Source organism: Glycine soja, chromosome 15 (genome assembly GCF_004193775.1).
Source record: "Glycine soja cultivar W05 chromosome 15, ASM419377v2, whole genome shotgun sequence".
Classification (NCBI taxonomy): Eukaryota; Viridiplantae; Streptophyta; class Magnoliopsida; order Fabales; family Fabaceae; genus Glycine; species Glycine soja.
Genome location: NC_041016.1, coordinates 35,639,139 through 35,653,684, shown reverse-complemented (window position 1 = coordinate 35,653,684; position 14,546 = coordinate 35,639,139). Strand labels below are relative to the sequence as shown.

At 32.8% G+C, this 14,546-nt stretch overlaps 1 protein-coding gene across 1 annotated transcript; it reads left to right on the top strand.

The window, feature by feature from the left end:
• The first annotated feature begins 2,688 nt into the window (after window positions 1-2,688).
• LOC114386091 (protein MAIN-LIKE 1-like) lies at window positions 2,689-3,150 on the top strand. The gene has a single exon (XM_028346098.1). The coding sequence runs from the start codon at window positions 2,689-2,691 to the stop codon at window positions 3,148-3,150; it is 462 nt and encodes a 153-aa protein (XP_028201899.1).
• Window positions 3,151-14,546: the final 11,396 nt, after the last annotated feature.

The window sequence follows — 14,546 nt, the reverse complement described above, 5'->3', positions numbered from 1 at the left end:
TTAAGAATCACCCTAGGAGAGTCATTATCACCTTCCTCCATTGAAGATGAAGTTTTGTATTTTACTATGGTACCTAGTACAAAATGTAGAGCAGTTGTCAACCATACAGGCAGGTAATTGTATGATTGTTCCCAACTTCCAAATGTCATTTCAAGGGCTTTTGGTTTAGTTGTCCATGCTTTTTTGTATGAAATAGTGTAACCAAACAGTTGATGCATGTCTGCAATCAAGGTTTTGATTTCGATATTAGGATTTGTTTTCACTAAATGAACAATATTATGAGCAATTATAGAAGAGTCTAACCTAACATGATCTTGTGATATGAGAGAATTTGTGCAAGTGTGAATACCATTTAATTCTTCAACTCCCACCTCTTGCGTATTTTGCTGAACGATACTCTCGCCCTCCAATAACATCCATTACCATATTGACTACACAAGACAACGTACTTGTCACTCTCGTTCTCGACCACATCAAAATTAAATGAATGCATAAAATGAAATTGTTTAATGCCATTCACAAACTGCCTATTTTGATTCAAATGTTAACCCTTCATAAAGGTCATTTGTACTAGCACTCCCTCTCATTTGATAAGGATTTGAGTACTCTTGATTTTCTTAAAGTTGGCTACTAATAGTTTCAAAATATGAAAATGTCTCACTTTGATTGCTTGGTTCACCATGTTCATGAAAATTGCATTGTTCTCGTCATCACTGAAGTCGCTAACATTATCTCTTATTATGAGTTCTTCGCTAGTCATCTATAAAAAAAAAAAGCAATTTATTAGTGAAATGACATCAGTTTTGTGTATCTATCGTAAAAAATATATTTTTAAAAACTATTAAAAAAAATACAAAAGTGCAGAAAAATTCCTAAATTTGTGTATGTAACGCTAACAAAAAATATACCAGTAACACTCTAAGTAACATGTCAAAATGAGAGAACCAACTAGTTGTTTAGATGCAATAGATGTAAGATTGTGTAAATGTGAATTATAAGTATGAAACGACACGTCCTTTTATAAATTACACCAAATTGAACAATGTTTTAAATAGTGAATACTAACTACTGCATCCACCATCAATAAAAATAATAATACCATAAAATAATGAATTCTTTAACTAATTTAATATTCTAAAAAATAATTTATCTAACCAAATCCTAAATTAATAATAACTAAACACTAATATACTAAAACATAAAATAGTAGCTAAACAAAATTAATTAAACATGTATAATAATTTATCTAACTAAACCCCAAATTAATAATAACGAAACACTAATATACTAAAACATAAAATAGTTACTAAACAAAATTAATTTAACATGTATAATAATTTATCAACTAAATCCTAAATTAATAATAACTAAACACTAGTATACTAAAACATAAAATAGTAAGTAAACAAAATTAATTTAACATGTATAATAATTTATCTAAGTAAATCCTAAATTAATAATAACTAAACACTAGTATACTAAAACATAAAATAGTAACTAAACAAAATTAATTTAACATGTATAATAATTTATCTAACTAAACCCTAAATTAATAATAACTAAATATTAATATACTAAAACAAAATTAATTCAACACGTATAAACTAAACTAACCGTGCAATCAACGTAAAATATATTAATTTATATAAAATAATTTAACATGAATAGTGAAGTCATGTGATCTTCAACGACTTCCTCAATTGCACATGTGCCCTCCATTTCGTTCTTGCTTCAATCTTCACCATTCATCTGAATAGTGAGTCTTAGGAAGTTCAATGACTTTGAAGTTGTTTGATTATTCTCGATTTCAACATGCATGTTTTTATTACACCTCCAGCTACATTCCTTACCATTTCGCACGTTTTGATTGAAGAATGCAGAAATGTTGTTTAATGCAGCAACATTAGTTGCAGAGAATGCAGCTAAAGTGCTGCAAAATGCTGAATAAAACTGCACCATTTTGATTTTACATGAAGCTTGTTTAATGTAGTGCGTTGTTCAACCAATGTGTATCAATGAAAAAGTTGAAAACAACAGTGTTTAGCACTCATGAAGCTAGCACATGGCTTCCATTTATGATTCTCGTGAAGCTAGCAATGAAAAAGTTGAAAACTGCAGTGTTTTAATGTTTGCACATGGTAGCTTCAGAAGAGGATGCTAAAAACACTAATATTAAAGCTTTGTACGCTTCAATAAATTGTACCCGTGAAGCTTGCACATGCATGAATAGTATAAAGCAAAGTTTTGTAAGAAACATGCACATGCTACTCACAGTTCGTATATCGTCAAGCATACTTATAGGGTACATGAAATGATGTATGATACCGTGGAATCTTGCCACTCACAATTCCTATCTCGTGAAACATACTTATAGGGTCTTTTACATGAAAAGATGTATGATACCATGGAATCTTGCCAGAAATAAAGCTAGTCAATAATCACTTATGTTGCCAGAAATAAAGCTATTCAATAATAACTTGTATCACAAACCACTAAAACAAATATAAGTTGTGTATATTGGACTCCAGCTGATGCATCAATATTATACAAGTTAAGATATCAAAAGGTAATACTTTGGAAAAAAACCAATACTTGTGTCAACCATTACCTTACACCACCCAACTTTCATTCTTCTCCATTCTTATTTTCATCTTTCTATCCATTTGTTTTGTTCTTCATTGTCAACCAATGACATATGCACAACCCGGACCAATTGATGGCTCATTGTTGCGCTTACAAGACAACCATGTTTCTAATCAAGTGTGGGAAGACCAAGAGAGAATGATTCGTCCGAGGTATAATTCTATTTGGGCTTTTACCAACTTGGATCGGATAGATAATCGGGTCAAAAATCTAATCACTTTAGCTGGTTTCGATCATGTTATAAATGTCAGAAAAGTTGATATTAACCAACATTTGGTTAGTGCGTTGGTTGAACGTTGGAGAACCGAGACACACACATTTCATTTTCCACATGGAGAAGCAACCATTACTTTACAGGATGTGGCCTTACAGTTGGACTTAAAGATTGATGGATTGCCGGTAACTGGTATCATCACCGGTAATGTACGTGTTGCTTGTCAGACATTACTAGGGGAAAATGATTTGTCTAAGTTGGCTGCGACAAAATTTTCAGCAACTTCTCGTTGATGCTAATGATGTTGTCATTGCACTGCATGCTAGAGCTCATATCATGATGCTCATAGGCGGCTATTTGATGCCAGATAGAGTTCATTTTATGTATTTTATTTTATTATCAAATTTAATTGAGGCAAGTCATTACAATTGGGGTGCAACAATATTAGCATCCCTTTTCCGAGCTCTAGATCGGGCTGTGAAGCTAGACCAAACAGAAATCGATGGATGTTTATTGTTGCTACAATCATAGGTGTGGGACCGCATTAAATGTATTACCCCAAAGATAGATCACCTATCCATGGAAGAAGTACAAGAAGGACCCAGCTTTCCTCTTGCTTGAAGGTGGTCTCGTCCAAGGACCGAAACAAATATTCCCACCAATTCAGTGAGATTGATACACATCATATTTGATAAACTACATATTAATGAGGTTCATTTCTTAATTTTGATGACTTAACTATTTTTTTTGTTTCCTATTCAATTATAAATATGTGACAATAATAATGTATGTGTTGTAGTTCTTGTGGATTCCTTATGACACACTAGAAATAAGGCCATTAATTAATGATGTTGAGGTATCAATGATTGTTCGGACAAAAGTCTCTCTCATATGTTTTGTAATTGTGGAATGACATCCAATAGACAGGGTCACAAGACAATTTGGACTGCGACAAATTATTCTAGATGAACCATCAAACCTAGATCAACTCCATGACATAGATATGAGAGGGAGAACATATATTTTTTGACCTCACCATCATCGTCAATGAATTGCCAAATGGAATTATTGGAATGATTGGAATGATTATATTGTTCATGGTGAAATGAACTAAAGTCTTTTGCATGAAAATTCAGAATATATGCAATGGTATATACACAGAACTAGATGATATATATTGCATGAAAGAGAACTATCTACTGAAGTTGTAAGTTTAATTTATAATTTAAAAACATTATTGATATTATTATTCATTATTATTTTTAACTTTATAAATTTGAATCACATTATTATCCTGGTGATCATCAACATCAATCATATGCTGAACCCAATGTACCTCTAGTGATGTTCCTGAATTTATGTTCCAATATTATCCATCACAAGCATAATATCAATTAGCAACCTTCTCTGGATACGCGTCTCAAGGATGTCAACAAAGTTTTCAACCAATCGACTTCTCATCATATATGCATCGATACTATTTCAAGTCCTTTCTACCTCAAATGTTTTTTATGGCCCCTCACAAATGTTTGCCACCACTTTCAACACTCCACCATCTGCATATAATCTACCACCATTGACTTCTTGTTATCGTCCATCATTACTTACTCAAATGCGTGACATGGGTCATGAAGATAAGGAGGATGATGATGATGATAACAACAATAACGATGATGATGATGACGGTGATGATCATGTTCTTCAACAACAACATACAATCACACGTGAGCATCCTAGAACAAGAGGAGATAGAGGTCGTAGACCAAGAGTACAACAAACACATGCAAATCCAATCCAACAAGATGAGAGACCAACACATATCTAAAAGAACTCATTGTGAGACATCATCTTATTATTAGTTTAAAAAAATATGTAATTTTCATTTTAAATGTCATCAATTCTTAAATTAAAGTATTTCAAATTTTTAGTATCTCTTTTTAATTTTATTATGTATTTTTATTATTAGATTATCTAAATTTTAAATAAACAAAAACATTTAAATAAAACAATATTAAAAATATATAAACATATTTTAAATAATAAAACATTAAAATAAATTAATAACATATAAAATAAAATCATAAAAAATTTACTATTAATAAGTAAAATTAATATTATTTATTATATATTTAAATAATTTTTTAAAAAATTTTAAAAAATAAGAAAAAAGTAAACCTTAAAAAAATTATAACTTTGGGAAAAAATAACTGAAACATTAAAAATAAGTAGTTTACGATTTCAAAGTCGTAAATAAAAAAAAGATTTTACAACTTTAAAGTTATAAAACAGAAAAAAAAAACTTACTTATGACTTTAAAGTGAACTAGTAAATAATTTTACAATTTCACCTAAAAATATAAAAAGTCGTAAAAGTGTTATGACTTCTAACTAACGAATCATAATACCTATTAGGACTTATTTTCTTTTAAGTAATTTTTAAAATTCACCCCTTGAAAAATACCGCTTCAAAGTGCCCCTTTTAGTAAAAAAGAAGCCTATAATCTTCTACCCTCCAACGCAAAAGATAAATTAATTACAGATTACAGATAATAACCAATTACAAATTACAGATTAAATAATTATATTACTTTTTTTACCAATTAAATTGCAGATTAGTTACTAAACCTATATGGCTATATCCTATAATCTAATCCACATTTGGATCAATTCATGGCTTGTCGGATACACTTCTGAGACAAATTTTATTTTTATTGAATGCTGACGGATCCGCAAAGCAAAAAGACATGCCTCAACTTCTTCACTGTGAATCTCGTATTTCTTATGCATGAAATAATGGGAAATTATTGATCCAGTGCTAATTTTCTCCATTTAAAAGGGATTTGTATCCCATCTTTATTTCACATATTAGTGAATAAAATTGAAATCCAGCAATTCCAATTTTTATCTATCTTTCTATATATAATTCTGAAAACTTCTGCATTTAAAAGTAATCAAAATTGACAGACATTATCAATATCAAGATGCTAATAATAAAAATGCAAGGGAAGAATACAAAAGCAAATCTAGCTAGCTAGTGTCCTGATCATCTATATTTACGACGGTCCAGATCAAGTTTGCCTGGTGGGAATGATTTTTATAAAGATGGTTTTACAATAACATTATTATAAACTGTTAAAATAAGCATTTTCTGTATCACATTAACTTTTATACTTTTCGAACTGGAATCTTCCTTTGATTGTCGAAAAAGAAAGCATTTATTCTCATTCGATTGGAAGAATCACCGCATTTAATTTCTTTCTATTTTTCTCATTCCCAAAGGAGAGAAGGGTTTCAGTTTTCACTTCATATTTTATGATCATTATTTCTTAATGTAAATAAAGCCAATTTGAAATTTAATATAATGTGTATTCACAGTTTAAATGCAGAAGGGAAACTTCAGTAACACAAAAGTGGCAAGGGCTTGAATCTTACAATGCTTTAAATCTAGCTAGAAGGTCCCCTAGCTACTCCCTACTCCTCTCAAGCTCCATATCATTGCAATGGCTTTTGCGTCTACAAATAATACAACTATATCTTAACTTTCAAATCTGTCCATACAAAATTTAACAACAAACATATATATTAGTGTTTTTATTTTTATTTTTACTAAATCACTTATATTTTATAAGAGTCAATCCTACTTATAGTGACTTGAATTATTATGGATGACAAATTCTTTTAAATATTTAACACAAATACATATTTAGAGTTTTAACTCGAAATTACTTTTAGATAAAATAATCTGATTAATGTGAACTGATCTATATGAATAAATAATTTTGAATTAAGAAGCTAAAAATGTCATCCTATTTTCTTAAATTGAAAATCTAGGTCACGTGAAACTGTTTTGAACTAGACCAATTTGCATAATTGACCACTTTGATTCAAAGCACCGGACTAATACAAATTGCTAAATTGTTTACATAAGTCAACCTCTCCATAAAGCACAAGATTATTGGAAAAAAATGTAAATTATATTAAACCCAAAATGATACAATAATAAATGGGGCATACCCCGCAGTTAAAGAAAATCAAAAGTCTCCCTAATACAAAAAGACATATATCAAGATGCTAAAACAAATGCAACAGGTGCGCTTGTCTATACATAAGAAACTTAATCTTGCTAATAACCTCTATGACAGAAAATTGATAATCTTAAAAAATCAGTTTGTTTCTTGACAGCCAAATGCAGTAGACTGTAATTGCTATAGCTAGACAACGTAATTTTCCTTGAACACCTGATGTGGATCTGCCCCTAATTAAAGAGTCAGTAATGCGCTGTAAAGAAGCGAAACGCCTGCGGAAAGGAGCCAAATCACGAATGTGAGCCCAAACTTGGAGAGATTTCCTGCAAGAAAAGAACAAATGAGCATTTGACTCAGACTCATTTGCACATAAAGGGCAGAAGGAACCCTTGTTCAAAAAAGCAACTTTGTCAAGAGTAAGCAGTCGATTCCTTTTAGCAAGCCACAAAATGAAAGACATCTTAGGGGGGATTGCTGGGTTCCATATAACAGAACACCAACTAACAGTAGGCTTGACACCTCTAATGTATTCATAGACTTTGTCAACAAGCAATTGTTCACTGGTGCTCCAAGATTGAATCCTCTTTTTGGCCTCTTTCGTACTTTGCTCTTTAGAGATAATAAAGTCCCTTATTTGAATGATTTTCTTTATCAAAACTGAATCTGATGAAGAAGAATTGTAATTCCACACATCGCTCCCTCTGAAATAGTAATGGTGAACCCACCGAACCCATAGAAAATCTTTCTTACAATGAAAGTCCCACAGGATACGGGAAAGAAGCGCAAGGTTCCAGTCCTTGAGATTAAAAAGGCCTAAACCCCCTTCTTTTTTCGGAGAACAAACTATTGACCAAGCAACCAAGGGCTTGTGTTTGCCAATATCCGTTTTTCCCCACAGAAAATTACGGCACGAAGCGTTGATCCGGTCCAGAACAGATTGCGGCAAAGGAAAAATCCCCATCCAGAAATTCACAATTCCTTGAATAACCGCTCTGATCAACTCTAACTTACCTACATAAGATAAAGACTATAGGCCTATGATCTATAAATCATTCAAAAGTCAACCTCTCCATAAGGTACTAGATTAGGGTAATACTTTAAGACCTTGAGCCTCATGCCAAGGAATTAATTTAGCCATTTAAGACTCTTATAAATATAAATATAATCAACATTACTATAAGTAAAATCGTTTTTGATTTGAGTCAGAGTCGTGGCTGGAGCAAGGCCAGCTAAGCGGCAACCTTATGCATATCCTTTCAATTTTTATTTTATTTTAACAAATGCATTTAAAAAAGATTTTAAATTTAAATTATTTAGTGATAAATTTTATTATATTATTTATACTTAATTTTTAATAAAATTATGCAATTAAAAAATATGTAGACAATAAATATTGTTATAAATTATTTGAGAAATTTATCATTTATTTAAAATATTATGAGAAAAATGTGTTTACATTTGCTTTGAATTCAAATAAAAGATCACATTAAAAATCAACATGGAGATTAAACTTCATAAAGATATTATGATTCATAAAAAAATATTTTGATGAAAATAATAGTGGTGAGATAACACATTTAATTAAAGATCAATTCTTTTAGTTTTAACTATTTCGCAATGAATTTATTTTAATTCACAAGTTTTTAAAAAATAAAATATAGAATCACTTTAAACGTTTTTATTAGATCCCAAAATTTGAAGATTTAAAGAAGAATAAATTAAAAAAATTGTATTAATTAATCTTGAAACAAATTTAAGTTTGAGTGACCATTAATTTAATATTTATAGTTTAGGTTTCTTTTTTCCCTAAATTGAATGTACTAAAAAAACACTAACAATAAAAATAATTCCCTATTAGAAGTATATTGAAAAATTGATTATTTCTAAATGGATATTTATAGAATATTATTAATAATACTTACAATTTTCAAAATTAAAATTTTTATATTCACTTTGAAATCAACTATATTGCAAAATGAAGTGATTGAATGAATGACCATAAGTTGAGATGCTGAAATTTCTCAATTATTAAATTTTAATTAACAATGGTAGAGATCAAAAAATAAAAAATGAAATATAAACTCAAAAATTATAAGAGTAGAACTCAAGGCATAAAATGTACCTAGCGCTTCGAAAAGTTTATACACGTCCCTGATTTGAGTGTTATGGGTCTTGCTTTTATTTCTATATCGAGAGATACTCCACATATTAACATAAAATAGTTGGTATGGATTTGTTTGTCTTTTTATTTAGAATATTTTTCATAGTTAAATTGATAACTTAAATCAACGATTTTTTTTATTTATTTCAGAATACAGTTAATCAATATGTTAACTAATTGATTATAATAGATTGTAGTGTCTGTATATATCCATCTCTTTTTCTTAACAACGTCTCAATTGAAGTGGGGATGACAATATATAAGCTCTAAGCTCTAGACAAGATATTATATATAGTACATATCTTATATTTATGTGGGTAGCAACTTTAATAAGATCTTTATACTTGTTAGGTGCCTATATATCAAAACTCAAATTCTCATACCTGACTTTACTCATATACATAAAAGATCTAGGGGTGAGACAATTACTATAGTGTTTGTTGGAACACACACTGTTCCTCTCTCAATTGCAAGAGATGCAATTCACTCCCTCACACATTCACTTGTGTATCACTCACTGTTTTCTAAGCATAGAATTGCATACACACTAGGAATAGCACTAGAGACTGAAAATGATAGAATGAAAAACAACGCTTTATTAAGATGTATGATTGCCCTTTTATACAAGCAAAACAAAGTAACAACCCTTCACTCTTAGGCTAGCACTTATAACAGAATTTTAAAATTCTGTTACTCTCTCTTATATACAAAGCCAAAACAGAATTAAACTCTCACACCTTCCCTTAATTCTGATCTCCTAAGTCCATCAAGCCAATTCTGTCCCTTAACATTTTAAACCTCTCCCCTTTGAGGGGTTTGGTTAAAATATCAGCAAGTTGATCAAATGTGCAGCAATACTCCACTTCCAATTTCTCTTTGTTCACTTGATCCCTAAGATAGTGAAACCTTGTTTCTATGTGTTTGCTTCTACCATGAGAGGTTGGATTCTTTGATAGGCTTATAGCTGACTTATTATCCACAAAAAGCTTCACTCCATCACTCTCCTTGATTTTTAATTCCTGTAGTAATGTGTCCAACCAGACAGCTTGACAAGCACTCATTGCAGCTGCAACATACTCAGCTTCACATGTTGATAGAGCCACTATGGATTGCTTCTTAGAACACCACGATATTGGTGCTGCACCATACATGAATATGTAACCTGTAGTACTCTTTTTGTCATCTCTGTCTCCTCCCCAATCTGCATCAGTATATCCCATCAATTCCTCTGAGTTGCTATTGTCTTTATTTGGAAATAAAATTCCAGCATTGATGGTCCCTTTTATGAACCTTAGAATCCTCTTGGCAGCTAGGAGATGAGGAATTCTGGGTCCTTTCATATATCTACTTACCAGTCCAACAACAAATTCCAAATCAGGTCTTGAATGACACAAGTACCTGAGAGAACCAACAATCTGTTTGAACTCAGTTGCATCGACTTTGTCTTCCTTGCCCTCCTTTTCAAGTACAAGACCTGCCTCTGTTGGTGTTGCTGCTGAATTACATTCAACCATGTTGAATCTCTTCAATATTTCTGTTGCATACTTGCTCTGGTGCATCAAAATACCTCTCTCAGTCTTCTTGAATTCAAATCCAAGGAAATAGGATAGAACCCCATATCAGTCATTTCAAACTCACTCATCAATTCCATTTTCAGTTCTGCTATCTCACTTTCATTACCACCAGTGATCAACAAATCATCCACATAGAGGCATATAATAATGATATTACCTACTGATTTGGATCTTACATAGACTCCAAACTCACAGCTACACTTATCAAAGACAATTTTCATCATAAAACTGTCAATTTTCTTATTTCAAGCTCTTGGGGCTTGCTTAAGTCCATAAAGAGCTTTTCTCAACCTGAGAACCTTTGACTCTTGGCCAGCTATAGAGAATCCAGGTGGCTGAGTCACATAGACCTCCTCATCAAGAGGACCATTTAAGAAAGCACACTTCACATCTAGTTGGTGCATTGTCCAATTCTTTAGGCTAGCATTTGCCACTACTGTTCTAATAGTCTCAATTCTAGCAACTGGTGCAAACACCTCTCTGTAGTCAATCCCAGCTTTCTGTAAAAATCCTCTAGCCACAAGTCTAGCTTTATACTTGACCACCTTGCCTTCTGGATTTGTCTTAATCTTATAGATCCACTTCACATCAATGGGCTTCTTCGATTTTGGTTGAGATACCAGCTCCCACACTTGATTTTTCTCAATAGATTTAAGCTCTTCTGTCATAGCTTCAACCCACCTCTGATCAGTCATAGCATCTTCAAAGTTTATTGGTTCTGCTTTAGAAAACAGAGCAAAATGTACAAGATTCCCATCTGCACTTACATCAGCATCAGACAACATCTCAAAACCTTGAAATCTAGCTGGTTTGGGTGCATTTCTCTAGGGTCTCACTTCTCTTTGAGTGGTATTACCATTCCCTTCACTTGTTTCTTCCTCTTCTGACCTTATCATTATTGAAGGTCCCTTCATTTCAGTATTCTGCTCCCAGTTCCAGCTTCTAGATTCATCAAATACCACATCCCTACTGATTATTATCTGCTTACTCTTCAGATCAAACAGCTTATAGCCTCCAGTTGAGTGATATCCGAGTAAGATCATTTGTTCACCTTTATCATCTAGCTTCCTTCTTAACTGATCTGGGATATGCCTAAAACAAAGTGATCCAAAGATTCTGAAATGGCTCACATTTGGTTTAGCACCACTCCAAGCTTCTTCAGGTGTTATTCCTTCCAGTCTCTTTGAAGGGCTCCTATTCAAGATGAAGACAGCTGTAGACACTGCCTCTCCCCACAAGTACTTGGGCAGACTCTTGCCTTTGAACATGCTCCTTACCATATTCATTATGATTCTGTTTTTTCTTTCTGCAGCTCCATTATGTTGAGGTGTGTAGGGAGGAGTCACTTCATGAATTATGCCTTCTTGATCACAAAATTCTTGAAATTCTGTAGAAACATATTCACCACCACCATCTGTTCTCAATATCTTGATCAATGAGCCACTTTGCTTTTCTGCCATATTTTTGAACTTCTCAAAGACTTCAAAGACATCACTCTTCCTTCTTATTAGGTAAACCCATACTTTCCTAGTCAATTCATCAATAAAGGATATGAAGTATCTGTTTCCACCCAGAAATTCAGTTTGCATAGGGCCACACACATTAGAGTAAATCACCTCAAGTTTCTCTTTTGCCCTGATTGGTACATTTTGTTTGAAAGTGCTTCTTGATTGCTTACACTGTAAACAACCATCACATACTTCACTAGGAGGCTTGATCTGAGGCAAACCCAGCACCATTTCTCTTGAGTTTAGCTTAATCAGATCTCTAAAATTTAAATGGCCAAATCTGTAATGTCATAACCACTCTTCACTGTTTACTGTAGTAGTAAAACACTTCTGTTCTATCACATCAATCTCAATTTTAAATGTTCTATTTTTTGAAAGAGGGGACTTCAAAATGAGCTTGTGATTTCTGTCAAACACTCTCAACATCTTGTTTTCAAGCTTAGTCATAAAGCCCTTTTCTAATAATTGACCTAAGCTGAGTAGATTACTTTTCATACCTGGTACAAAGAGTACATCAGTGATGCAAGACTGACCTCCATCCTTTGTTTTGATAAGGACCTTCCCAATTCCTTCAGCAGTCAAGATTCTATCATCAGCAAATTTGACTTGGCTCTTCACAGATTGATCAAGGTTGAGAAACCACTCTCTTCTTCCTGTCATATGAGTGGAGCAACCTGTGTCTAGGTACCAACAATTATCACTTGCCCCTTCAATTTGAGTAGTTACCATTAGCAGTACCTGTTCAGTGTCATCATCTTCTTCCTGAGCCAATTTTGCATCATCACCTTTAGGTTCTCTTTTGTTATTGGGTTTGCTATAACACTCATCAGCAAAATGCCCAAACTTTTGACAGTTAAAGCATTGAATACTTCTTTTGTCAAACTTCTTTCTATTTGAAGAGTTTTGGGAATTGGATCCCCCTCCTTTCTTGTGGTCTTTATCACTGTTCTGATTTCCCCTCCATTTATTGCTCTTCCCTTCAGTTTTCTCTTTCTTCCATCTATCACTATGCTTCTTTGGATTAGACCGTGCTTGCAAGGCTTGTTCACTTTTCTTCTCATTTATCCTTTCATTCATTCTCTGTTCATGAGATTCCAAAGATCCCTGCAATTCCTCTAGGCTAAGCTCTTCAAGATTTTTGGATTCCTCGATGGCTACCACAATATGGTCAAACTTGGGTGGCATGGTTCTAAGCACCTTCTCTACAACTGATTGCACAGTTATCTTTTCTCCATAGCCCTTCATTGAATTCACCACTGTCTGCACTTTTGTGATGTACTCAGCAACTGATTCATTCTTTTCCATTTGTAGTAGTTCATATTGTCTCCTCAGAGTTTGCAGCTTGATCTTCTTGGTTTTTGTGGCTCCATCATGAGATTTCTGCAGAATGTCCCATGCTTCTTTGGAGGTTTGAGGCATTGCTATCTTTTCAAAGTTAGCAGCATCTACACTTTGGTGCAAAATGAAAAGTGCCTTGCAATCTTTCTTTTCTTTTTCTCTATCAGCAGCCTTTTGTTCCTCTGTTGCTCTCTCTCCCACAGGTATATAACCTTCTTCTACGAACTCCCAAACCCCTTGGAATCGCATCACCACCCTGATCTGAATCTTCCAATTTTCATAGTTCTTTCCTGTGAGAACGGGTAGATTTGCAGGAATTGAGCCAGATACTGCAGCCATCAAAGAACTCCTTCAAGAACACCTCCAAGAACCTTTCTTTAGCGATTCTTGCCCCTTCTATCGAAACCAATGCTCTAGATACCAATTGTTGGAACACACACTGTTCCTCTCTCAATTGCAAGAGATGCAATTCACTCCCTCACACATTCACTTGTGTATTACTCAGTGTTTTCTAAGCACAGAATTGCACACACACTAGGAATAGCACTAGAGACTGAAAATGATAGAATGAAAAACAACGCTTTATTAAGATGTATGATTGCCCTTTTATACAAGCAAAACAAAGTAACAACCCTTCACTCTTAGGCTAGCACTTATAACAAAATTTTAAAATTCTGTTACTCTCTCTTATATACAAAGCCAAAACAAAATTAAACTCTCACAGTGTTTATACCAGCATCTATCCCTATTAAATTTTAGAGATAAATATGTATCCTTGGACCCATCTCTAATAAGAAGGTATTCACCTCTACTCATTTTGAGATATTTCGTAAGATTCTGGTACACTTTGTCATGCTCAATTCACATAAAAGACATATAAGTTAGATCATTACAAAATTTGGTCAAAGTCAACTATCAAATCTCAAAGACATGAATTTTTGTTAAGTATTAATATTTTTGCTTAGGAATTAAAATAGTTAATATTAATCACTATGGATTAACTAGTATGTGGTTGTTCTATCTTAATCAGAAATCTTAATTTTAAGTCTTAGTATAATTATTATATAGTGGTCCTATTAGACTC